We start from the raw sequence: 24692 nt of genomic DNA, 5'->3' as shown, positions 1-24692 counted from the left end.
TTATTAATAGACTCTTCAAGAAATGATTCTGTGTGAAAATTTTGTACCTAGCATGCTTCGGCAAACATTTCTAGGGAGATTTTGATTCTGTGGTGTTTTGTACCTGGAATTGGTGGGGGGATTTCTGATTCATTTCCCCATAAACGTGGAATTAAATTTTCATCAAATGAAACAATGACAAAGAACAAGTTCACCTATCTAGTTAGAAGATAATTGTTTATTGAACATAACCTCTATTATCCTAAAAGGTCCTTTCAAGTTGAGTCTCCTAGATGTTTTCTCCTAGAAAATCTTTTGCACACACGGAAAATGAAATCATTTCAATGGAGGGCCTCAAATATGTTTTGTTTCTTATAAGCATAAAGATAACAGTAGAGAGTGATCCCCAAACATGACATAATTTATATATAAATGTACTGTAAATACTTATTCACACACATCTCTGCTCATGTGTAATAATTACATATTAATGTTTCCAAGGTGTTTCACATTTGTTTTCTCCTTCAGTGATTCATTAACTGAACCATAGTTCATAGGCTCAGATGTGGAAAGTATTCGGCACAACCTCAGCAACTTAGAAAGTACTAAAAATTAAAATATCTTAAAGAAACATATTAAGTTTATGAAATTCAATTACAAAATTTAATAAATAAAAAATTGACATCTTGAAAGAGAAAATATATGGTTTTCTAGCAAAAACAAAACTTGAAAAAAACATTTTAACCAGTTTTTTACCTGTGTCAACATTTTTTCTCATTTTTTTGCGTGTAAAAAAACCCAAGAGTTAAACTTGTGAAACCTCACCCAGCCAAAAAAATAGAGAGTTCTCAGCAATCCTGAGAGTACTCACAGAGTTTGCGAACTATGAACTGAACTATATATTAAATTGGTCTTTCATCTGTTCATTGATTTAGTGATTCATAATCATTGAAAACATTATGTATATGACCTTTCTTCACAAATAAAAATCAACAAAATACAAAAGTAGACTATTTCAAAATCAATAAAAGACTGAATGACTCATATAGGGGATAACATTGTTTAGGTGCATTCTATTGTGTACAATTGCTAAACTATTTTCTCCTCACAAGTCTGTTCAACTAGCCTCACAATCGTAGCCGGTACATAATATAATGGTCTGGTTCTTGTAGTAATTCTTGAAATTGGACATTTAATCATTCCTTTTGTCATCTCAATGAACTAATCAGGTGAAGCAAATTTTTTGGGAGGAGTTGCTAAAGTAAAAGGTGTAAAAGACTTTGATCCTGTAGCAACAAAGCAACGCTTTTACGAGATTTACCTTGCAAATGTAATGCCATCGTTCCCTTGTAATTTGAAAATTCTCAATTTGGTTAAACCGGAGACAAGAAAAGTGGAGGCCAAATGACTGATTTGTGCTTTCTTCTGCTTTTCAATTTTGACTTCCTATTGATATGCCATGTTTTATGCTTTGTACTTTGTAGTATGCCAGGCCAAACTCTGATTTAGGATATCCAGGGTCTTTGGAGTTAATTCTGCAGGTATGCTTCCTAAGCTTTGACATACAGGACAATCCAAATTAGAGATATTAGCAAGAAGTTAAATTATATGCACATCTCCTTGACTCCAATCTGAAGCTAAAATATTTTGTTTAGATATTCTTCATCTTTTCTTTATTATTAAGTCGGCCTAGGATCATCTGTGCAGTGCAAAAAAGAGGGTCTGAAAGTGGCAGTTGCATCAAGTGCAGACCGGAAAAAGGTCAATGCAAACATGGAAGCTGCAGGGTTGCCACTAGCAAAGTAAGTTTGTATGAACCTTTTTCGAGAGGTATCGAATATCAAATTTAACCACACTGATTGAAAGTACTTGGTTTGAATTTGAAGATCTGTCCTTAAACTTACAAAGGCAGAATGGTTACAAACTGGTGGACATCTGTATGCTGGTTGTTCACAGAAGTATTTTCATTGAATCCTATATGATATGTTAGTTAATGATTTGATATTATAGTGCTCTACTTTGCCTTTGACTTCCTTTCATGCGTTTGGTGGAGATAACTCAACACTTGTGCAACATTTCTTTTGGCATGAATGCACCTGTCTGTGGCCTGTTTCAGTGTGGATCAATAAACTCTTTGCCACATTTAATGACCTAGGCACACTTGTAATGTCCCCTTTTTGCCTAGCACATCAATAAATAAATAAGTAATAATGCTAACCTATTATCTATAAATAATAATGCCAAAGTATTAAGTTAGTAAAGGGGGTTAAGTGTTAAATTAAATAAAAGGAGGAAAAAGCTATAGTTATTGTTAATATGAATTTAATTATTCATTAGCAATTATTAAAAAGGGGCCAATTTAAGTTTTGACTTAAGTCTTTTCTAGGCCAGGGGGTTGAATTACTAAATGTGAGACAAATATTATTATTTGCCTAAATTACCAAATGAAAGAACTAGAAGGAAATCATTAGCTTTTTGTCTGAGGATTTTTATTGGAGTACCAATTGGGGTTTGGAGTCCAATGTTGCTGGTTTGACAGTCCAGCCATATATGAGGACAGAAACCCTTGGATATTTGTAGGCTGGGCAGAAACCCAACACTACTTGAGAGGTGGGCTCACTTAGGCTTCATCATTAAGCAAATTCTCATCGTCTTAAGCAAGTTTTGGAGGATTTATGCATGTTATAGCATTGTAACAACAATATTGATGTACCCGCCGTACATGTTTTATAGTAGAATTGTTATCAATAGATTTTTGTTTGTAATCACTTATTTCCTTCACATGTTTAGTCTGCATACCTACATGTTATTTTGCGATGAAATGAAGCAAAACATCGAAAAATTTAAAACCCAAATCAGATTTGATACAATATGCTAGCTCAAGATGTTTTAGTGGTATTTGAGCACTGTAATGTCCCCATCATAAAATAAATGTATTTAATTAAACCTTGTTAATGGGCCGATTGATTTAATATATCTTGGACCCATATTTATTTTGTTTCCATAGCATGTGTCGCCGTTGGCTATCTTGGTACACCCTCGGAAAGTTTCCAGACGGGTATTTAAGCACGACTTGTAGGTAGTTTTTAGGTATGCAATTTGGATTATTTCTTTGTACTGTGAATTTCTATTGGGATTCTCTATTGTTCGCCATTTCGGAAGTGGAAGACCTTCCCTACTTGGCTATTTTCGGTTTCTGTGGATTCAATCCTCACCCTATTCCATTGCTTGTAACACTTCGCTCGGATCTAGCAAATTGAAGCACCATCTTTCGACATATATTATTTGTATTCAGGTTTCTATTATTGTGTTTGATCTACTTGTGTTATTTTTTGTATTCATGGTTGTGGCTCAAACACCTAATTGCGTGGCATCTGGACATCCCCGTACGACTCCTTGATTGCTCGTACGACCTTCCACATATCTTCCATTATACCCCCCGTACCTCCCTTGCATCCACCCACCGTACGACCTATTGTATGGCCTATTCGTCCCTCACACTGTAGGCCACCCTTCCATTTATCATCGTACGGCCTACTGTATGACATACTTGCCCTTCACACCGTATGACACCCTTCCATTGACTACCGTACGGCCTTCATCAACTCCGTATGACATCCTTCCCCTGCTTCCACCGTACAGCTTCAACAGCTTCTCTACCCACCATACTCTTGGATATTGTATGGCCATCATTCTCCCTCCCAGACACCGTACGACTAGTTTACTTGCAGTGTACAACCATTATATCCTCTCCATACCACATCTTCCAGTTACTTGTCATTTAACAATATTTGGATACAGAGAAAATTTGTCTTCCTTGGGATTAAAACGTTACAGTGGTATCAAAGCTTTTGATCTTGCCTGCCTGTGGAAGTGAATATAAGTTTATACTCGAAGGAGAAGGCGAAATAACCCTATTGATAGAATGGCAGATCATCAGGATTCCACGAAAAAACTCATGAATCTTTTAAGAGAGCTGAATAGAAACCAAATGCAAATCAACGAAACCCAAAGGCTTATGCAGGAAACTATACAAAAATTGGCCAAGGAAAAGACGAGAACAAAATGCGCATAGCGACGATTCTGTTTCGGGAAGGACAAACTTTCAACCCTCTTGCTTTCGACCTTCGATACCCATCTTCTTTCCAAGGATAGAAGCACCACGTAAAGGAAGATAACCCACTTTTGAGGAAATACAAGAAAAACTTTAGGAAGATTAGCGGAATGTGAATATGGAAGGTGATATATCTTACAGAGACTATGTTGATCTAAGAATGAGATATTCTGGCAAGGGAAATCACGGTTATTTTAATAATGACCTCAGGAGAAAGATCGGAAAGGTAAACTTATCACCATTTGATGGATTTGGAATCATTACCACACAGTCATGGGTCCTAAAGGTAGATACCTATTTCCAACTCAATCCAATGCCCGAAGAGGAAGCAATCAAGTTTGCAACACTTCATCTGGAAGGAGTGGTGCATGAGTGGTGGCATCATGGATTGGTCACTCTCGGTCACGACCAAGTGATCTCTTATGTCGAGTTCACTGAGAGACTCATTGACCGTTCCGATGGGAAAGATCCTGAGCTAAACTTCAAAGATCTAGCTCAGCTAAAGCAAATAGGCACGGTAGACAATTACATCACTGAGTTCCAAAGGCTGTTAGTACTAGTCACAGACATTTCTGAAAGACGCTGAATTGTGTTATTCATGGATGGGCTGAGGGAGCCTTTGAGAGGTTGGATCAAAGGGTTCAACCTGTGTGCACTCAACGAAGCTATTAAGAAGGTGCATGACATGGCCACATCTTTCTCCAAAACTCACGCAACTACACCAACACCATCTCTACAAGAAGACAAGGACAAGGAGAAAGTTTAGAAGAAACCTCAGGTTGATGAAGATTCTCGGCAAGAACTCCGGAGGAAAAAGCTTTGTTTCACATGCAAAGAACCATGGGGACTTGGTCATCGTTGCCTTGGGATGGGGAAAATTCATTACATTGAGGTGATGCTTGATGACAATGAAGGACAAATACCTGCAGCAAATGATGAAGACATTACCCAACAGGAGAGAATAAATGCCCTGATACAAAAAGGGGGTTCCATTTCTACCCTCACTACATTGACTGGAGGTGGTATCTTCAGGGTTCACTACACACTTCACGAAAAATGAGTCCCAATCATGATTGATTGTGGCGCTACACTCATTTTCATCAATTCATCTTTGGTCACTAGTAAAGGCTTGCGTGCAGTTGAGCATGGAGGATTTGAGGTTAAAGTTGCAGGAGGAACCTTGTTACCTTGCACTCATGTGATCCCATGGCTACAAATTTCCATGGGAAACTACACCATGGTAGATGATTTCTATTATAGATTTGGTTGATATTGATATCATTTTGGGCATCTAGTGGTTGGAAATTCTTGATCAGTATTTCAAAAAGATGGACTTTTCATTCGAGACGGATGGCAAGAAGGTGTTGCTAAGAGGAATGTCAAATAAAGGATCGAGGGAAGTCATAATCAAGAAGATGGAGGCAATTTTTTAAACAGGATTTGGTCCCATACACTGCAAGTAAAAACAAGATAGTCAACACCTCACCACATTCCTTGGATAATTGGCGGGCCCATCTATTGGTCGAGTATTCCAAGCACACTTTTGCATGTGAGTTGATGGAATGTTATGTACGTGAGGAAAAATACAAAGTTATTGATGACATCATTTACTTTGGCGGGAAGATCTACATAGTGCCTGACTTGGAATTGAAGGAGTTGATTACAGAAGGTTTCCTAGAACCGGATTTGCATTTGCTTGAGGACAAGCAAATTTTGGGATGGGAGGACTGTAATGTCCCCGTCATAAAATAAATGTATTTAATTAAACCTTGTTAATGGGCCGATTGATTTAATATATCTTAGACCCGTTTTTATTTTGTTTCCGTAGTTTGTGTCACCGTTGGCTATCTTGGTACACCCTCGGAAAGTTTCTTGACGGGTATTTAAGCACGACTTGTAGGTAGTCTTTAGGTATGCAATTTGGATTATTTTTTTGTATTGCGAATTCTTGTTGGGATTCTCTGTTGTTTTCCATTTCAGAAGTGGAAGACCTTCCCTACTTGGCTATTTCTGGTTTCGGTGGGATTCAAACCTCACCCTATTCTGTTGCTTATAACACTTCGCTCGGATTGGGCAAATCGGAGCACCATCTTTCGACACATTATCTGTATTTAGGTTTCTATTATTGTGTTTGATCTACTTGTGTTATTTTTTGCATTCATGGTTGTGGCTCAAACACCTAATTGCATGGCATTTGGACATCCTCGTACGACTCCTTGATTGCCCATACAACCTTCCACATATCTTCCACCATACCCCCACCCCCCCTCGTCTACCTCCCTTGCATCCATCCACCGTATGGCCTATCTGTCCCTCACACCATACGCCACCCTTCCATTGATCACCGTATAGCCTACTATACGGCATACATACCCTTTACACCGTACGCCACCCTTCCATTGACCACCATACAACCTTCATCAACCCCGTACGACATCTTTCCTTTGCTTTCACCGTACGGCTTCATCAACACCTCTACCCACCGTACTCTTGGATACTGTACAGTCTCATTCTCCCTCCTAGACACTGTACAACCAGTTTACTTGCAGTGTACGGCCATCATATCCTCTCCGTACCACATCTTCTAGTTACTTGTCGTTTAACGATATTTGGATACAGAGAAAATTTGTCTTCCTTGGGATTGGAACATTACAAGCACAATGATCTTGCCAAACCGTGAGGCTTTCGATTGCATGTTAACTTTTCTAGTTGCATGTCAAGATTTTCAATTGCATGTGAACTCTCCTGTTGCATGTCAAAGATTCTTTTTGTTGCATGATAGATTTTTCAATTGCATGTTGACTTTTTCAAATGCATCCTAGATTTTGCAGTTGCACGTGTGTCAGACGTTATTGCATGTGAATTTAGTGAATACCTAGATGATTACATGTTAGTTTAGGAGCAATTCATGAAGAGGGTTACCACTACATGTTATTTTTGAGCATTCGTGATTATTGGACTTGTGTTGCATGTTAGTTTGGTGGATACCCTATTACCCAGATGGGTGCATGTCACTTTCAATTATTTTGTTTAAGTGGATTATTGCATGTCAGTTAGAATTGGCTCTACGCAATATAGAAGGAAAAAATAGGGAGAGATAAGAGTTTGTTCCAACCATACAAGCATGGTCAAATTAGGGTTAGAGGACACCCCTCAAGGTTAGGAAAGACACTGGTTACTGTACAAGGTAAACGGATATTTATCGCATTAAGAGGCTAGAATGTAACACAAAACAAGATACTTTATTTATATAAGTAGATATGCAATTCCGATTACAATGATCACTCATAATTCCATTCGGACGATGTACATATATCTCCCAAAGGGGTGACTTCAACTGTCACGCAACCTTTTGGATACTAATACTAATCCCGTCGGCTATAGTATAGTTTTATTGACAACATCATCCCCCCCCAAAAGAAGAGTCATCTTCGGATGACAAAATAGAGACAACTAAACTACTAAGTACATCAAGACTCAACAAACTAAGAAGAGGAGGGTTGCGTCCCTGATAGGGTTGGTGTAGTAGACGTCCTCGATGCCTGTAGCTCGCTTAGCTGTGCCCGCAACTCATGTACTTGCTACGTTTGAGCGTCCAAATTCAGCCAGGCCTACATCTGAAGTTTCAATGCTCTCTTCATCATCTCAGCTATGTTTTGGAGTTCCACCTCCTTTGGATTTGACTCTCTCTTCGCATCCCCCAACTGATATACAAATGCTGCCTTCTCTGATTCCTTCTCAGCAATAAGTGCTGCCTGCTCCTCCCAAGTTGCCTGCTGTTTGGCCAAACTGGCCTCTACTGTGTGGCTAATTTGGTAACTACCTCTTCCCAAGCCCTTGCTGCTACTACCTGATCCGCCTCACTCTTGCGTAGAGCATAGTACGCCTCTCGACATACTTGTACTATCTCTTGTGTCAGGCTTTCAACTCTGTTCTCTACTAGAAGCCCCTTAGCGGTCCACTCTTATCGCATCTCAGGGGTCTCTATGTTCAACCATCCTCTTGCATTGAAACACACTAAGAAGGTCGTTGAACAACCCACCATATGAATGACAACACCTGCTCTAACTCTTGCACCGTTGCCTCGAAAGCACGTCTTTGTGCTGAAATTACTCTTCGGCGAGCTCAAGTCACCACGTCCGCCAAGTATGTCTTGACATCCTCCTCCCTTATAGCTGTCAAGGGGTCAGATGGTGTGGGTGCTCCATGGCCATCACTACCTTTACTGCTTCTAACATCCTCTCCACAATACTCCTTGTCGGAGGAGGGGGTGGTGGCTCAACTGCAATGGTAGGAGGATTCTCCTCTAGTGGGGCTGGAAGATCCATTGCTTGAGGTACTTCTCTCATAGGTGAGATAGTGATAGATGTTGGTGTTACTGGTCTAATGCTGAATCTCCTACCTAAGTACCTACTCAAGTCCTGCTCACTTAAGTTTTGCACACTCAAGTTCTATGCTACAGTACCCTCACTGGTGGCTAGTAGTGCATCGTCTATCGTGACCACTGCATCCGATCCCACCACCTCTCATCTGACCTGTGGTGTCTCTGAACTCTTCGAAACCTCTTGTACTGGTAACTCCATCACCTCCTTTGGCAAAACTGTCGTAACCTCTTGTGCTGGTAACTCCATCACCTCCTTTGGCAAGGCTGTCGTCGGTGATGAGTGGGGCTTTGTCTGAACTATGGCTTTAGCCTTCGGAATGGTCAGGGTTGTTGCAGCCATCTAAGTCGCTATTGTGACAAGGGTCATCACCACTCGCTATTTGAATTGTCCAAACCTTGGACTGTGTGCACTGTGCGTACCCACAAGAACCAAATGTTCTGTCGTTGAAAGTGTAGGTTGCAGGAATAGCAAAGGTGTTGCTGTAATAACTTCCACCTCTTCGTCATCCTCTTCCTTCTCTTCATCAATCCCACTATCATCAGAAGATGTTACCTGTCGACCACTATCCATATCTCCTCTATCCTATTTGAGTTGCTTATGCTTGACTATGGTCTTCTGGCCGCCAAGTGTGTCTAAGTGCCTCCACTGCATAATAGGGGAATCATCTGGTGCGATCGGGCCAGACTTGGCCTCCAGCTTGTTGAGAGGAATCATCCGTGTTGTCACATCCAGAAATAGCTTGACCTCCAGCTTGTTGAAAGGAATCATTTGCGTTGTCGCATCCAGAAATAGCTTGGCCTCCAGCTTTTCGAGAGGAATCATCCACGTTGTCGCATCTAGAAATAACCCAATTGCGTAGTGGGGCATATAGAATGTCTTATGTTGAAGTGTCATAAATTCATTCATCCTTTCTGCCAGTAGTGTAGCCTAGTCGTACACTCTCCCGTTCATCATTGCTACATGTGGAAATGAGATATTCAACGTGCGACTTCATCCTGTGAGTCGACTCTTCACTAGTTCCATGAGGCAAAGCCAATGCTTGAATGTTGGACTTCTTTAGTCCTCTACCCTTCGAAGTGTCCATCAAAGCTTCTTTTTTTTGCTTGTGACAGGTCACCACGTACAAGCTGTATTAGTTGCACCTTCACCTCTCGATTTAACTTCTTCAGCTTGTTATCAATTTTCCTATCTCCTTGTGCATGACCGGGTATTCCAAATACCCGCGTGAAATCCGGTGCATTGAATGAGATTATTAAGTCCCACCCGAGATAAGCAAATGAACTAGTTCTCGAGAACTGGTCATAGGTCTCAATCATCGTGCGCAGGAAGCCCTCGTAATCCCGAATGAAAAACACTGACATTTGTATTGCCCATTTCACCTGTGCCTTTCGGATGCCATTCTTCACCAAATGGTTCTCAGGTGTATCCTGTCACCATCTCCTGCATTCGGCTCCATTCAGACCTTCGAAAGAATTATTCTGTGGTGTGAGGTGAGTTGGTGTAGCCATGGGCTATGTTGTTTGTTTGCCCATCTTTTCATTTGTGCCTGTGCTTGTGCCTCCTATGACATGGACACCTGAAGGCAAAGTCTTTCTGTTCATGTTTGTGCTGGTTTTTGAATCTTCGTCCAACTTGTTCCAAGCTCTCTTCCCAACTGATTGCATAATGGTCTACTCTTTTGTCTTTTTTGTCTTGCTAGAAATGGTTTGCAGAAAACGGTTGAAGCGATTGCTTCTCTTTCGGAATGCCTCTATACAACTCTGTACAACTTATTTGGAAAGCTTTGGCCATCGTCTGTACGACTCTTGAGGGCTAGTCCCATTGAGTTTTTCGCTATTGACGCATACTACTCCAAGTTGCATTTTTAAGCCTCCAATGCTCTTGTTTGGTACTTGATTTTCAGTGACTGAACGATGTTCCTGTTCGCGCTTCCCTATTTGTACGGTGCTTTTGCCCTTTCCGTAAATGCCCACACTGCATCACTTTTCTTGCACAACGTGGTGCCTTCTTTGTGCCTAGCAAATGATATATGACAATCTTGTTCCTTATATCATGTGTCGTCAATTGTAATTTTGGGCTGTACGGTAGGCGGTCTTGTGTAGTGTTGTACATCGACTACTTGTGTGCTCTCAATTGCAACCATTAGGTACTCTAATTTCCTCTTGTGTACATCTTGATGCTACCCAAATATTTCTTATACGATACACACATCGTACAGTGCTGCTTACTCTACTGTTTATCCTTACTGTACAGTTAACTTTCAGTTGTATGGTCAGTACAGGTAGCTAGTTGTGTTGTACGATGCATGGTGTGCTCTCTATGTCTCTGCCAAACTTTTGTTCTGTATGGCCGTACGATAACCTTCCATACATGAAGTCTGTTGTTTTTCCTATTGTTGTACGGTGCTATTCAAGTCTTTGCATAGCCGTACATCCTCCTTGCAATATTGTATGGGTATCTTTGTATGCTCTTATATAAGACGTACAATGCATAAACGGCTGGTCAACTATTGTGTTCTTACGATGTCTTAGACCTCACCATGTGCTATATGAATGTCGTACGGTTGTCTATGCTGGCCGTACCTTTTGGTTTCTTCTTTTGCACCTACCTATCCGTACGCTACATCTCTATAGCCATCCCCACGATTGTACGATACTCTCTCTCTCTCAGAATTGTCCACTTATTTGTCTAAGCATATGGTATATAACTTGATATAATTTTGTCTCATTATTTATTTATGTAGTAGTATTATACTTATCTCTATATTTTATTTATTATTTATATTTATATATATATTTATTAATTATTAAGATTCTATTCAAATTGCTCATTGGGGTCTCATTATCTCCCTGGCCTTCGTTTCTTTCATGATAGATTTTTAATTTTGGCCCATTTACTGCATTGGTCACCTCCTTCCCGTCCAATGTCCATAGTTTTATTGCTCTGTTATCTCCCACTTCACGAATCTTGAATGGTCCGACCCACTTCACCTTAAATTTGCCAGGTTTGATTTCATTATGCCTGTTGTACTTCAATAATAATTAACCTGGTTGAAACCTATTTAGTTTTAAGTGCTTGTTGTGCCACACCTTGTGTCTGCATTGTAAAACTTCGGTGGCCCATTGTGCTTGTAGTTGCCGTTCGTCAAGTTTATTCAGGTTATACAGCCTTTCGTTGAGACTTTCCATATCTCCCAACTTGTTTTCAATCGCTATTCGCAAACTTGGTACCATGAACTTTGTCGGTACCATGACCTCCTGACCGTACATTAACTGAAACAGAGTGTCCCGTGGTAACTTTGTGTGAGGTGCGGTATGCCCAAAAGGTCGATGGTAACTTTTCCTCCCAATCTTCACCTTCAATTGCGCAAGACTTGTAAATTATTGCAACCAAGATTTTATTTGTGGACTTTGCTTGTTCGTTTGCTCTTGGGTAGTACGAACTCAATAGGGAATGATAGATTTTGAATTTTGTGGTGAGTGGTTGGATGACATGGTTGACAAAATGTCCCCCACGGTTGCTTGTCAGCTGTATTGGGATTCTGTACCTCGTAATGATCTGCTCGTAAATAAATCTTGCCATGCTTAGTGTAGAGTTGTCTGGTAGAGCTCGCGCTTCTACCCACTTTGTAAGGTACTCGGTTGCTACTACAATGTATCTGCATCTCCGGGCTTTGCTTACCTTCAGTGGCCCAATGAAGTCTAGCCCCCATCGTTTGAATAGTTCCTGTGCATGTGAGGGATTTAGAGGCATCAAATCCCTCTTTAGTAGCTTCCCTGCTCTTTGGCATGTATTACATGCAACAACCCACTCCCTGGTGTTGTTGTGCACAGTTGGCCACCACAATCCTCTGAGAAGTATCTTACGCGTAGTTGTGTTCGGACCCATATGTCCCCCTGTCGGCCCTTCTTGTGCTTCTTTCAATACTTTTGGTATTTCTTCCTCCATAACACATCGTCATAGAATTTGGTTGGGTCCCATCTTGTATAGCAATCCGTTGATAAATTGGAATGTTCGACATCTCAGGACTAGTTTCCTCCTCTCGCTTTGCAACATTTCCCTTGGATATTGCCCCATTGCAAGATATTCCTCGATACTCACGTGCTAGGATGGTAGTACGACGATTTGAAATAGTTGCGCATTGGGAAAGTCATCATTAACTCCCTCCAAAGGTTCTCCCGATTTGATCTTGGATAGATGATTCACACTCATGTGGCTTTTCTCGGGCCGTACTACAATTTTAAATGTAAATTCCTGCAATAGAAGTAGCCATCTGCTTATGAATCCTTGGATGATCGGTTTGTTCATGAGGTATAGCAAGCCCTGATGATCTACGTAGAACACGAATGGAGTTGCCAGTAGGTAGTGTCTAAACTTCTGAAAGCCGTACACCATTCTGAGAGCCTCCTGCTCTGTTGTGCTATAATTCTTTTCTGCCTTAAACAATAGTCTACTTGCAAAGTACACCGGGTGGTCCAATCCGTGATCACCTATTTGTGCCAGTGTTGCTCCGATTGCATAGTTTGATGCATTGACATGTACATGGAACTCCCTGTCCTAGTTCGAATAAGCCAGGATGGGTGTTGTGGCTAGTCGTGTTTTCAATCTCTGAAAGACTTCATCCTATTCTATTTCCCATTTGTAGGGTTCTCCCTTACAAGTTAGCTTGTCGAGTGGGTAAGATATTTTGGCAAAGTTCTTAATAAACCTCTGATAATACCCTATGTGTCCTAGAAATGATTTCACTTCGGTCACATCTATCGAAGGTGGCATTTCTAGAATCACTTGGACCTTGTCCAGGCTTGTCTTTAATTTTGCCTTGCACAGATGTGTCCCAACAATTTTCCTTGCGGTATCATAAATCTGCACTTTTTTGGGTTTAGTGCTAGTTGTGCTCGTCTACATCTTTCCATGCATTCCCTGAGTGCGGTCAGATGCTTGTCCTCCATACTGAAAATTGACCAATCATCCAAGAATGCTTTGAAGTTCCCTACTGACATCTTGTTGAAGATGTGTAGGATGATTCTTTGAAACGTTGCATAGACTGAACGACATTCTGTTGTAGGCGTACACCTGTTCTACCATGAAGGCTTGTTTTGAGCTTATCTTCTTCTGCGATGGATATCAGGTTGTACCTAGAAAATCCATCCATGAATGAATATATTTCATGCCCCGCCACTTCCTCCAAAATACAGTCAGTAAATGGTATTAGAAATGAGCCCTTAATTGTTGCTACGTCTAGATAGCGAAAGTCTACAAATATCCTTCTTTGAGTAGTATCCCTTTTTAGTGATATTACAATTGGGGATACCCACTTATTGGTTTGTACTAGAAAAATAATGCCTGCCTCAAGCATCCGGTTAATCTCATCTGTGATCCATGTGGCATAGTTTTTGTTCATGCAGTATGGTTGCTTCCGTACGGGTACTGCTCCTATTAGTGGATGGCAATACCCCCCTCAGGTCTTTGTATGTCCATGTGAAAACATCCTTATATTCCATGAATATTTTAAACGCTGTTGCTTTCAAAATTGGGCTCTAGTCGTCTCCCACAAATATGTTTTTCAGATTCGCCTCGTCGCCTAAGTTCATTGTCTTCATTGTGAGTTCTTCATATTTAATAGGCTTCTCATTGCTGAATGTGTGTGCAGGTGTTTCACCTATCTGTGCCTCTCCTTTCACTTCTCTGTATTCCGTTGGAAATTCGTTCTTTTCCTCTCCCTTATTTCCTTAACCCTTAACATGTGATAGCTCAGAAAGAGCTCATAATCCTCCATTTGCCAATGGAGCGCACCAATCATCGAATCCAAGTTGTCATCGTCGGATCCTCTTTCCAGTCTTAGGATTTCTTCTTCGTTGGGTTCCATTCTTTTCTTTCCTTCATCGTCTCCTTCTTTGCCTTCGGAGTTTGACGACGCTGCCTCCTCTCCCACCATCTGGGTGTGTAGGTCAATTATGAACCTACGACCTCTTTCCATGGACAGAATGTTCCTTTTCCAGTCGCATTTCACCTTTGCCTGCACCAGCCAGCCCCTTCCGAGGATGTTGTCATACCTTTTCCTTTTCAACGGAATGACCACGAAGTCTAGTAAAAAGGGTTGTGTCTTGATCGTTACAGGTTGTGCTAGTTCCAAGGGGTTTGATCTCATGTTGATCTGCGGTGAGCAGTTGGAATGTAGGCGGCCATAGAGTAGGTTGCCCCAACTTCTTCCATGTTTCTTCATGCAATACAGTTACTCCTGACCCTCCATCTACAATGGTGTCCATGAGGATAGTTCCAAGAATACCCATCTCGACTACTGCAAGGTGTCTTCCTATGTTCAGCACAAGTAGCATTGGGTCTACCCTGGTTGTTCCGCTTCGACCTTCTGTGTCCTTCCTTGGCTTGTCCATCGCCTTCAGGGATGGTGTCATGTTTAGGATTGTGGCCTATAATTGAGTTATTGCAAGAAGGTCGTTTAGCTTCATGGGAACCTCAGCTTGCATTACCTGCCGTATGATGCTTTGTTCTACTTGGTTCCTCCTTGAGGTGCCAATAGTGTCTTTTGTTTGTATTTTTTAGCCTCCATCTCCTTTTCTATTTGTGCTCTGGCTTGTTGCATTCTTTTTTTTTCCTCTTTCGGATACATTGTCTTTTTTGCTTGCATGTGAGTGATTTCTAATGTTTCCTCATCACATGTTTCTATGGTCAACAGGTTCACCCTGGGTTTAGGGCATTTTGAGTCGTCATGGTCTCGAAGACCACACCATCTGCACAACAGTTGCGGTGTTCCCTTCGTAGTACAGTCTCTGACAAAGTGGCCCTAGAGGTTGCACACACGACATTGTATCATTGGCCGTTCGGTTGGATCGTACTGTATCTGGCTACGATCCCTGTTATTGTTGTTGCAGCCTCGTCTGCGTCGGTTGTTGTTTCGGTACCCTTCTGAGCTTGGCCTGTCATTGCTTGTATTTGTTCTTGCTCTCGAGGTGGACACTTCTTGCGTTAGTAATACTTGGTGCCCCTTTGTTTTCATATTGAATGGGCATTCCTTGGTGGAATGTCTTGCAATTTGGTAGATATCGCAAACTGGTTCTTAGGGCAAGAGCCCTTTGTGTGGCCCTCCTTGCAATCCGTACACCATAGTTCCCCTTCTCTCGTTTGATCATGATTCTTTTTCATGTTTGTAAACCCTTTCATCATACGTAGCATATCCTTCTGTAGTGTTCGAACCTTTTTACTCAATTCCTCATCATTGCTACTTTTAGAGGATGAGTCTTCAGAATCCGAAGATTTGTCTTTCTTCTTTTTGCTAGTTTTTTGTTCGCTCTCTAAGTCCATTACGCGGGTATATGCATCAATGTATGGTGCTGGGGGTACAATTTTCATCTTTTTCCGTAGTGTTGGTCGTAGCCCTTCGACGAACCACCTTTTCTTCAACCCATCCGCTGGTTGGCTTTCCATTTTTCCTACCAACTCCTTTAGCCTCCTCATGTATATATGAACTATTTCATTCTTTCCCTGTTTTGTACTGTTGATTTCTGTTACTATCTCATTATCATCCCTGAGTAGTCAGAATTTTGCTATAAATTTTTTCTTGACATCCTACCATTTAGTTAACTTCTTTGGGTTGGTATCTGAAAACCAATCGATCGCTACAACCTGTAGGGTAGCTGAAAATTGTCGAACCCAGTCATCTTGGTCCATTACACCGTTTGCAGTTCAGATTGTTTCACATGTTTTACAATGTCTGACTGGATCAATCATCCCATCGCCATTAAATTTTGGTAATTTTTCCTTTGGTCTCGCCATTGTTAACTTCTCCTGTATTTGTGGTACTTGTTGTGCACCCGTGTTGTTTTGAGCATCCGTGCTGTTCTGAGCACCCACACTATTCTGTGTACCTGCATTGTTCCGCACAACCGTGCTACTTTGGACAACCGCATTACTCTGTGATGTGAAGAGGTCTTCTACAAGCGAAGTTGTTCGATTCTTAACTTGTTTTTGTTCGTCAGGTGTATCGGGAACAAAGAGTTCACCCTACACTCCACCTCAAGGCATGTGGATTCCTTCTCTTTCGTCCAAATTCTCTACCCTCAGTGTATACAAGTTTAGGAACTCCTCCGTTGTCTCTTCCACTAAATTCAATCTTTGTCGCGTCTCCTCAAGCAAGTTGGTCTGCTAGGTGAATGAACTCCCTCGGTCCATGCTCCTTCACCACTTTGGTGCCCGTCGGCGAGCTATTGAAACTTCTGCCTTCGCTCGGCCTTTTGTGTGAGAATTAATGCTTCCCATGCTGTACGTACATCATTATTGTCTTTTATTTGATTTCGATCTTCATTGAGCAAATTTGACATTAATCTAATATCACATCTTTTGTACCAGGTTCGACTGGCAACGATGCCAAATGTTTACCATTAGGGTAAACGGATATTTATCGCATTAAGAGGTTATAATGTAACACTAAACAAGATATTTTATTCATATAAGCAAATATGCAATTCCGATTACAATGATCATTCATAATTCCATTCAGACGATGTACATATATCTCCCGAAGGGGTGACTTCAATCGTCACACAACCTTTCGGACACTAATACTAATTTTGTCGACTACAATATAGTTTTACTGACAATAGACACTAAGGTTGAAAGAGTAAGGTTTCACCCCTAGAACACCCACCAACTCACACTTGGTCCAGCTCTTAACTCTGAGTTCACTGGCCAACCCCAAACGGGACTCAAAACTCATCTCAACCCTATTACCAAGCAAGAACTAAGATCTTCCCAAAAGAGTGAACTCTGTACACATGGGAGGCATGGATAACCTGAGAATTAAAGGATTTTAAAGGTTTTGGGGTCTTGACCGTCCCTGCAAATACCAACAACACCAAAAGGACACCACTAGGCCTAAAACAAACCTAAACAATTAGGCATCCAGCTCTGGTTTTTGCCTGATAACTTACGAATTGGCCAAAGACCCTGATTAACGAAAAATGTATTTAGACACCCATTTGGGAGTTCTCTGAGATCCCTAAAGCTCAGGTCCTGGAAGTATACAGAGATTTCTGATCCTAGAAACCCTAGGTGAGTGAGGGTTTTAAATTTTAATACTCTTAATAGTAAAATGGACTCAAAGCTTATTCTCGCCAACCCACTTCTCAACAGTGGACTCTCTGCACTGAAATGATTCATACAATGTCTGAGGCCTCTAAAAAGGCTACTTTCCACAACTCCACCACTTTGCTTCACCGCTTCGCTCCTCACACCAAGCAAGCCACATCCAATATGTCTTGCTTAGTTCAATTCCACAATCATGGTCAGGTTGCCAACCTGCAAGTAGACATTCCGAACAACAAAATACATCTACTTCTACTCCTATCCACTTAGAAACTAAGCTTGCAAACTCAAGGTGGCCGTAGAGTCCTTGGACTCATGGGTGAGCTCACTGGTTAACCAGTGGGTTCAACCCAGTCACAGTCAACTCCTCACTCTTTGCAAACTGAAAATCAATATATGAACGAGATCTAACACATGTAATAAACAAATGCAAAGCTCTGGATCATGTCACATCTACGAGATCTAACAATGAACTCAAAAAATGTTTGCATCATAACCAATGCACCCTTGATCATTCCTTCCCTAACCATTTTCAATTACATCAGATTCCATGATTTATGCATGGAGTTTGTCCTTTCACCTTCACTATGGGCTCCATCCACGTGTACAAAGTGGTTGACCCAATACTCTTTCTTAACAGTCAAGTTGCAAAAATTGTTGTAGAGCAGCTTTTTTTTTTTTTTGTTGTTGTCATTTTTTGCAACATGTGAGCATTTTTGCTCATTCCATCTCAGCATGTCTGCTTGGCACCATATCGGGGTTCAATTAGGCTTACTTGGCACATTACATCACATTTTTGACCTTACATGGTATTCCACTATCCCTTAGGGCCTTTGACCAACATTGACTCATGGTCTCGACTTTTGGTCCACATGACCTTATTGGGTCCAAATGACCACAAGATGAACCCCAAACTACACACAACTAAAGTAAGCATCAAACAACATAAATGACTTAGAAATTTAAACAAACCAGAATTCTATGGGGTAGATGGTCAAGATGAGCCTAAAGCTCCTGCACCATGCTCTTCTTGACTTGAAAACTCAAGTCCCTTGAGTTGCCAGTTGTTGCAGAGTTGTCCCATGCTTGATGACGTCTGCCTCACCCATCCAAATGGCTTCAGATTTTGGTAGCCCTTACCACTTAACATGATACTCCTCATATTCACCTTTTCTGGTCTTCCTCACTACTTTTGAGTCCAAAATGCATTCTAGCTGGACAGGCTTACTTTTGAGGTAGGTCTTTTATCCATTTCACGTCTTCTACAACATTCTTGGCCTTTGACTGGTCTGTAGTCACATGTTCACCCTTGAATAAAGTCAAATCTGCAACATTGAATATTGGGGAAATGCCAATATCTGGTGCTAATTTTATTTCATAAGCATTGGCTCTATATTTGTGCAATATCTTACATGGACCAATCTTGTTCATCATGAGCTTACCGTGCTGTCCTTTAGGCAATCTCTCCTTGCTTAAAAATGCCATTACAAGGTCTCCATTTTTGAAACTGATTTCTTTTCTGCTCTAATCTGTTTTTTCTCTGTACTTGCTCACTAATGTCTCTAACTGGTTCTTTACTTGTTCATGGACAGATTTCATAACCTTTGCAAAGTTCTCACCAATTGCACTTCTACTTTGCATGTTGTGGATGTTTCTTAACTCCATAGGACCTCTTGGGTGAAAGCCATAAACTACTTCAAAAGGAGTTATACCTGTTGACTTGTTGATGGAATCATTGTAGGCATATTCTGCCTGGCAAAGGACTTGGTCCCACACTGCTCCATGTTGTTTTGTCAAGCATTTTAGGTGGTTTCCCAATGACCTATTCACTACCTCAGTCTGCCCATCAGTTTGTGGATTGTATGCAGATGACCAAGAGAGTTGGGTTCCTAGCTTCTTCCATAGGGTCCTCCAAAAATGACCTATAAACTTAGTGTCCTTATCAGTCACAATGGATTATGGTAAACCATGTACCCTTACAATATCCTTGAAAAACAGACCACCTATTTGAGAGGCATCATTGTTGCTCTTGCATTGCACAAAGTGGGCTATCTTACGAAACCTATTAACCACTACAAAGACCATATCTACACTTCTAGCTGTTCTAGGCAATCCAAGTACAATATCCATGCTTATACTGTCCCATGGCTTGGAAGGTATGGGTAAAGGTTGATATAAACCTGAATTTGAAGATGTACCTTTGGCTCTTCAGCAGATCATGCATCCCTCTACATATCTCCTTACATCATTTTGCATCCTTGGCTAATAGTAAAATCTAGAAACCTGCTCTAAGGTGCTGTAAGCCCCAAAATGGTCACCTAGATCTCCATTATGCTTCTCCTTCACAATATTTTCCCTCATGGAAGATTTTTGAATACATAATCTGCTGCCTTTAAACAAGAGTCCATTCTGCAAGATTAAATCAGAAAAATCACTGTGATAAGTGTTAGCCATGTTAGAACATATATTAAAAACCTCATGGAAGTCTTCATCTTCCTTATGCAGATACTTGATCTTCTCTAGACCCACACTTTAGAGTTGGATCTCTTGAATAGCTAGCACTCTTCTGCTAAGAGCATCTGCAACTTTATCGGCTACCCCTTTTTAAGTTTTTTGTGTTTGATAGTGAAAGTGAAGGACTGAGGTTTCTCCATCCACTTTGTTAAGTAACATGGATTGTGTCTGCAAATGTAATTATATTGCCATTTTTATAGATATGTTCCAAATGCAGATTTGGATCTCATATATAAGTATGAGAGGAGGAGACATGTCTCTTGTCTCCAAGGTTTAAACATCATTAGTTTGTGTATTAATAATATAAATAACCATACATATAATATATGCATTATTATATATATATATATATTTATCTAATGATAATTTACCATCAGTAATGAAACTCGTGATCATATCCAACTGACTGTAACTACAAACTTAACACACTTCACATGCCAATGGTTTAACTTTTCCTGCCTGTTCAAGAAGCTTAGTGCACGGTTATCTGTATAGACAACAAATTCCTTGGGCATTAAATAGTGCCTCCATTTCCTTAAGGCCTGTACCATTGACTACAACTCCAAAACATAGGTATAATACCTTTGTTTTGCATCATTTAGCTTCTCTGGAAAGAAAGCTATTGGGTGACCCTCTTGGCTAAGTACCACTCCTATAGCAGACTTCCGTGCATCACACTCAACAGTGAATACCTTATCAAAGTTTGACAAAACTAATGTAGGGAGTTCTGCTACCCTTTTCTTGAGATATTGGAATCTCTTTTCTGCTTCATCAGTCCACCGAAATTTGCATTGTATTCCCCCTTTAGTAGTGTTTAGAACTGGTGCACAAATGCCATTAAATGTCTTGATAAACTTTCTATAAAAAGTTGCAAGTCCATGAAAACTTCTACCCTCCCCCGTGGACTTAGGACTAGGCCAATTGAGTACGGCATCCACTTTACTTGGATCCATCTTTAAACATCCATTAGAAATTAGAAAACCTAAATAGACAAGTTCGGATTTCTTGAACTCACATTTTTCCAAGTTGACCTTGAGTTTCCCCTCTTGAAGTTTCTGCATCACCAACTTTAAGTGTTCCAAGTGCTCTTCTTTGAACCTGCTAAAAATCAGCATGTCATCAAGATACACAATAACAAACTTGCCAATGAATTGGACCAAGTCACCGAAACCTCATTCATTAACCTCATAAAGGTGCTTGGAGCATTGCTTAGCCCAAAGGGCATAACAAACCACTCATATAACCCCTCATTTGTCTTGAAAGCAGTTTTCCAGTCATCCCCCTGCCTGATTCTGATTTGATGGTAGCCAAATTTTAGGTCTATTTTAGAGTAGAAACAAGATCCACCAAGATAGTCAAGAAGGTCCTCAATTCTAGGCATAGGGAACCTATATCTAATGGTGATCTTGTTGATTGCCCTAGAGTCAATGCATGATCTCCACTTGCCATCTTTTGTAGGTGCTAAAACATAAGGGATATAGACTAAGACTTTTCCTTACCAAACCTTTGTCCAACAAATCTTGCACTTGTCTACTAGTCTCCTCATTTTGTTGTGGGGTTAGTTTGTAGGCTGCCTTGTTGGGTAGATTTACCCCTGGTATTAGGTCTATTTGATGGCTGATGCTTCTGATCGGTGTTAAGCCTTTGGTTCTTCTCCTGCTCTAAATAGATTGGGCATCAATTCCAAGAAAACATCATAAGTAACAAACATAACACTTTTTATATCTCCGTACAAGACAATTGGGTTGATTGTGCAACCTTGTCATCACAGATTTACAAGTGTTCTTTTTATTTGCCACTCCCAAGATTTAAAGCTCATGGGTTGGTCCTTTGCCGAGATGCATCACGTTCATCTCCCTCCTGACCGTTACTTTCGACAAAGTTCTGAAGGATTTGTTGTCGAGGTTGTTTGCACTTGACTTCTTCCCTTTGATTTCTCTGCGCAAGGAATGCTTGCGCCAATAGATGAGGTAGTTGGTGCAAAAGCCTATCTGCTGTGGGATTGACATTCAGTGTATCCCACATAGAGTCCTCCATAACCTCCTCTTGCACTGCCTCCCTTCGTACGAATGTCTCAATGGCAGCTCCTAGGAAAATACAGGAAGTCTATTGTCAAAGCATGCAACCCTTCAAAAAGTTCTGTAATTTCTTCTTAATTGGTTGTCTTGTTGTCGTTCATAGGTAGTCTCATCTTTTCCATTATTGTGCTTCCCAGATCCAATTCGGCAATGATACCAAATGTTTACCATCCTGGGGTAATTAGAACATAATGCATAGATATATAAGCAAGATATTCGACACAGGAAATACAAAGATCTCATAGGTAATTCATATATTCATTGATCACCGAACACATGGTTACATTCGTAATACACGTCTTTGCATATGAAGAAGGTTCGTACATATAGTGTACGAGGGGGTGCGAGGTGAACCGTTGCACTTGTGTAACTCCCTTGGTTATGCCAACTACTTAACTACCCAAGTTTCCCGACAATAGTAATTCCTTGATCTTGAATGTGACAAGGTTGGTAAGGAAATAAAAGGTTTCAATTAAGGAGTTTCAAGTTTGCTAGGAAGGAAATGACATATTGCAACAATCCTAGGACCTAATAACCTAGGCCACCTAGGTATACTATTTCCATGATGTCAAGTCTTACCAACCATAGTTTGTTTTTGGTCTCAACCATTCAACATCTTCCTTTCTTGGTGATATCTTCTCCCCTTCATACTTGCCACCATACTCCTGCATCCGATTCTAGAACCAGTAGTTACACCAGTAACAATTCAACAAATCATATATTACTTGACAATATCAAAATTTATGCAATTCAATAGAAATAGTTTTCAATAAGCATTAAACCATAAGATCCAATCAAGGTCGCTAATATCCTTAATTTTGATAATGATACATCAAAACGTAATTAGATCATGTAGGATTCATAAAGCAATGTTCATGAGACCAGAAACTCGAATCCGCTTAGGGCATAACCTGCAAAACCATGGTTTAGTCAAAATAAAACCATTTAGGACATACTAATAAAACCACTATATAAGGTAAAACCGGAACCACTTAGGGCATAGAAACCATTGTTAAAGCAACTACAAACCACTTTAGGGCACATTTACAAAAGTAAAGACACTATCTAGGGCATGGAATATTATGTGTCGTGAAATATGGTAGTTCCAAAAAGGGGTGTGACATCAATATCACAATGTCTTCGTTGAGGATCTTTTTAAACTGGGGTTTTGAACATTGTGGAAAATATGATTTGAATTGCTCAAGGTGCAACATAACCACAAAAAATTAAATCATTGAACTAATCAATACAAAACAATGTACATTTTTTTCAAAAATATAATGTATGGTTTGTTCTTTTTTTGATATAGGAAAATATAATATGGAAAATAATCAAAATGTAAGACAACAATACAATTTGTGTTTAAAAAATAACAAAAAAATCATGCTTACCTCTCCAATCGGACTTGAAATCAAATGCAGTGTCCTTTAAATCAATCCTTGACACTTCTTGATGCCCCAAATGTGAGAATGCAGCTGCACAGATGCAATTTGATGATGGATTTTTGCTTTCTCTCCTTGTTGGTTGGCATACAATGCATTCTTAGTTTTTCTCACAGCTCAGTTTTTTATTCTTATGTTTTCAGCAAGATGAAAAAAATGACTTTTAGGGTTGTAGAAGAAATATAAGTGAAAAAAAAAACAAAGTTTAAGTGACTTTTTAGATATATTTTTAATTTAATGTTCTGCGGCACACAACTGAGTCTACCTATCGGGACTCACATAGAACCAGAGAGTCTAGAGTGTCACTGAAACTCAGTGAGTCTCGCAGAGACTAGATTGAGCATGAGTCTGGGTCCCACAGACTTGCCAAGGGTTACCCAACTTGGGACTTGCCGAGTCTAGGTGATTCGGGTTGTGTCTTGGAACTCTGCAACAAATTGACAAGAAGAGGCACGGAAATTGAGTTTTGTTGGACTACCAATGAAGAGTATAATTTTATTAATAATTTAGTCCTGAATTCAAATATATAATTTTAGACATTGGCTCATAGAATATGAAATTGTAAGCTAAATATGCTGGTCCCTTCAAAGTTCACTTATGCAAATGTAAGTTTCACAATATAAAGAAACTACTCAAATCTCTCTAGCTAGTTTAAAGATCGCTTGTAATAGTTTTTTCTATAAATTGATTTTTTATGAAAGATATACTTTCTTGTATCAATGATCCTGTGTTAAATTATATTTGCTTGGAAAATAAGAGTATGAAATTGTTGCCTGGTCTGTTGTGCAGCTTTGATGCTATTATCTCAGCAGATTTATTTGAGAACTTGAAACCTGCTCCAGATATATTCTTAGCTGCAGCCAAAGCATTGAATGTTCCTCCTAATGAGGTATATCATTTGGCCGGTCTAGTTTGATTTTATAAGCCTCATTTTTCTTGCAGGTGTATTTTTTAATTTATATGATACCAAACCAATTTCATATTTTTAATTGGAGAGGATATAATTGTCAATTCTAAAACTCGTCAAATTCTTTTAAGATGTTCCTACCAATTGGTGGTCATAGTCAAACCTGATTAATAT

The 24692-nt window shown here is 40.1% G+C and overlaps 1 protein-coding gene across 1 annotated transcript in view; it reads left to right on the top strand.

Moving 5' to 3' along the window:
• The window catches only part of LOC149553031 (haloacid dehalogenase-like hydrolase family protein), a 381367-nt gene that overhangs the window by 16996 nt on the left and 339679 nt on the right, over positions 1 to 24692 (top strand). Inside the window, exons 2-5 of the mRNA XM_089788543.1 lie at positions 1209 to 1309; positions 1464 to 1520; positions 1687 to 1781; positions 24401 to 24500. Of these exons, the coding sequence (XP_089644669.1) occupies positions 1209 to 1309; positions 1464 to 1520; positions 1687 to 1781; positions 24401 to 24500 (353 nt within the window). The remainder of the gene's footprint in view (positions 1 to 1208; positions 1310 to 1463; positions 1521 to 1686; positions 1782 to 24400; positions 24501 to 24692) is intronic.

Source organism: Cupressus sempervirens, chromosome 6 (assembly GCF_028749045.1).
Source record: "Cupressus sempervirens isolate cs-2001-9-10 chromosome 6, ASM2874904v1, whole genome shotgun sequence".
In the NCBI taxonomy this organism is placed as follows: domain Eukaryota; kingdom Viridiplantae; phylum Streptophyta; class Pinopsida; order Cupressales; family Cupressaceae; genus Cupressus; species Cupressus sempervirens.
The sequence above is the reverse complement of the archived record's forward strand: the minus strand, read 5'-3'. Positions and strand labels throughout refer to the sequence as shown.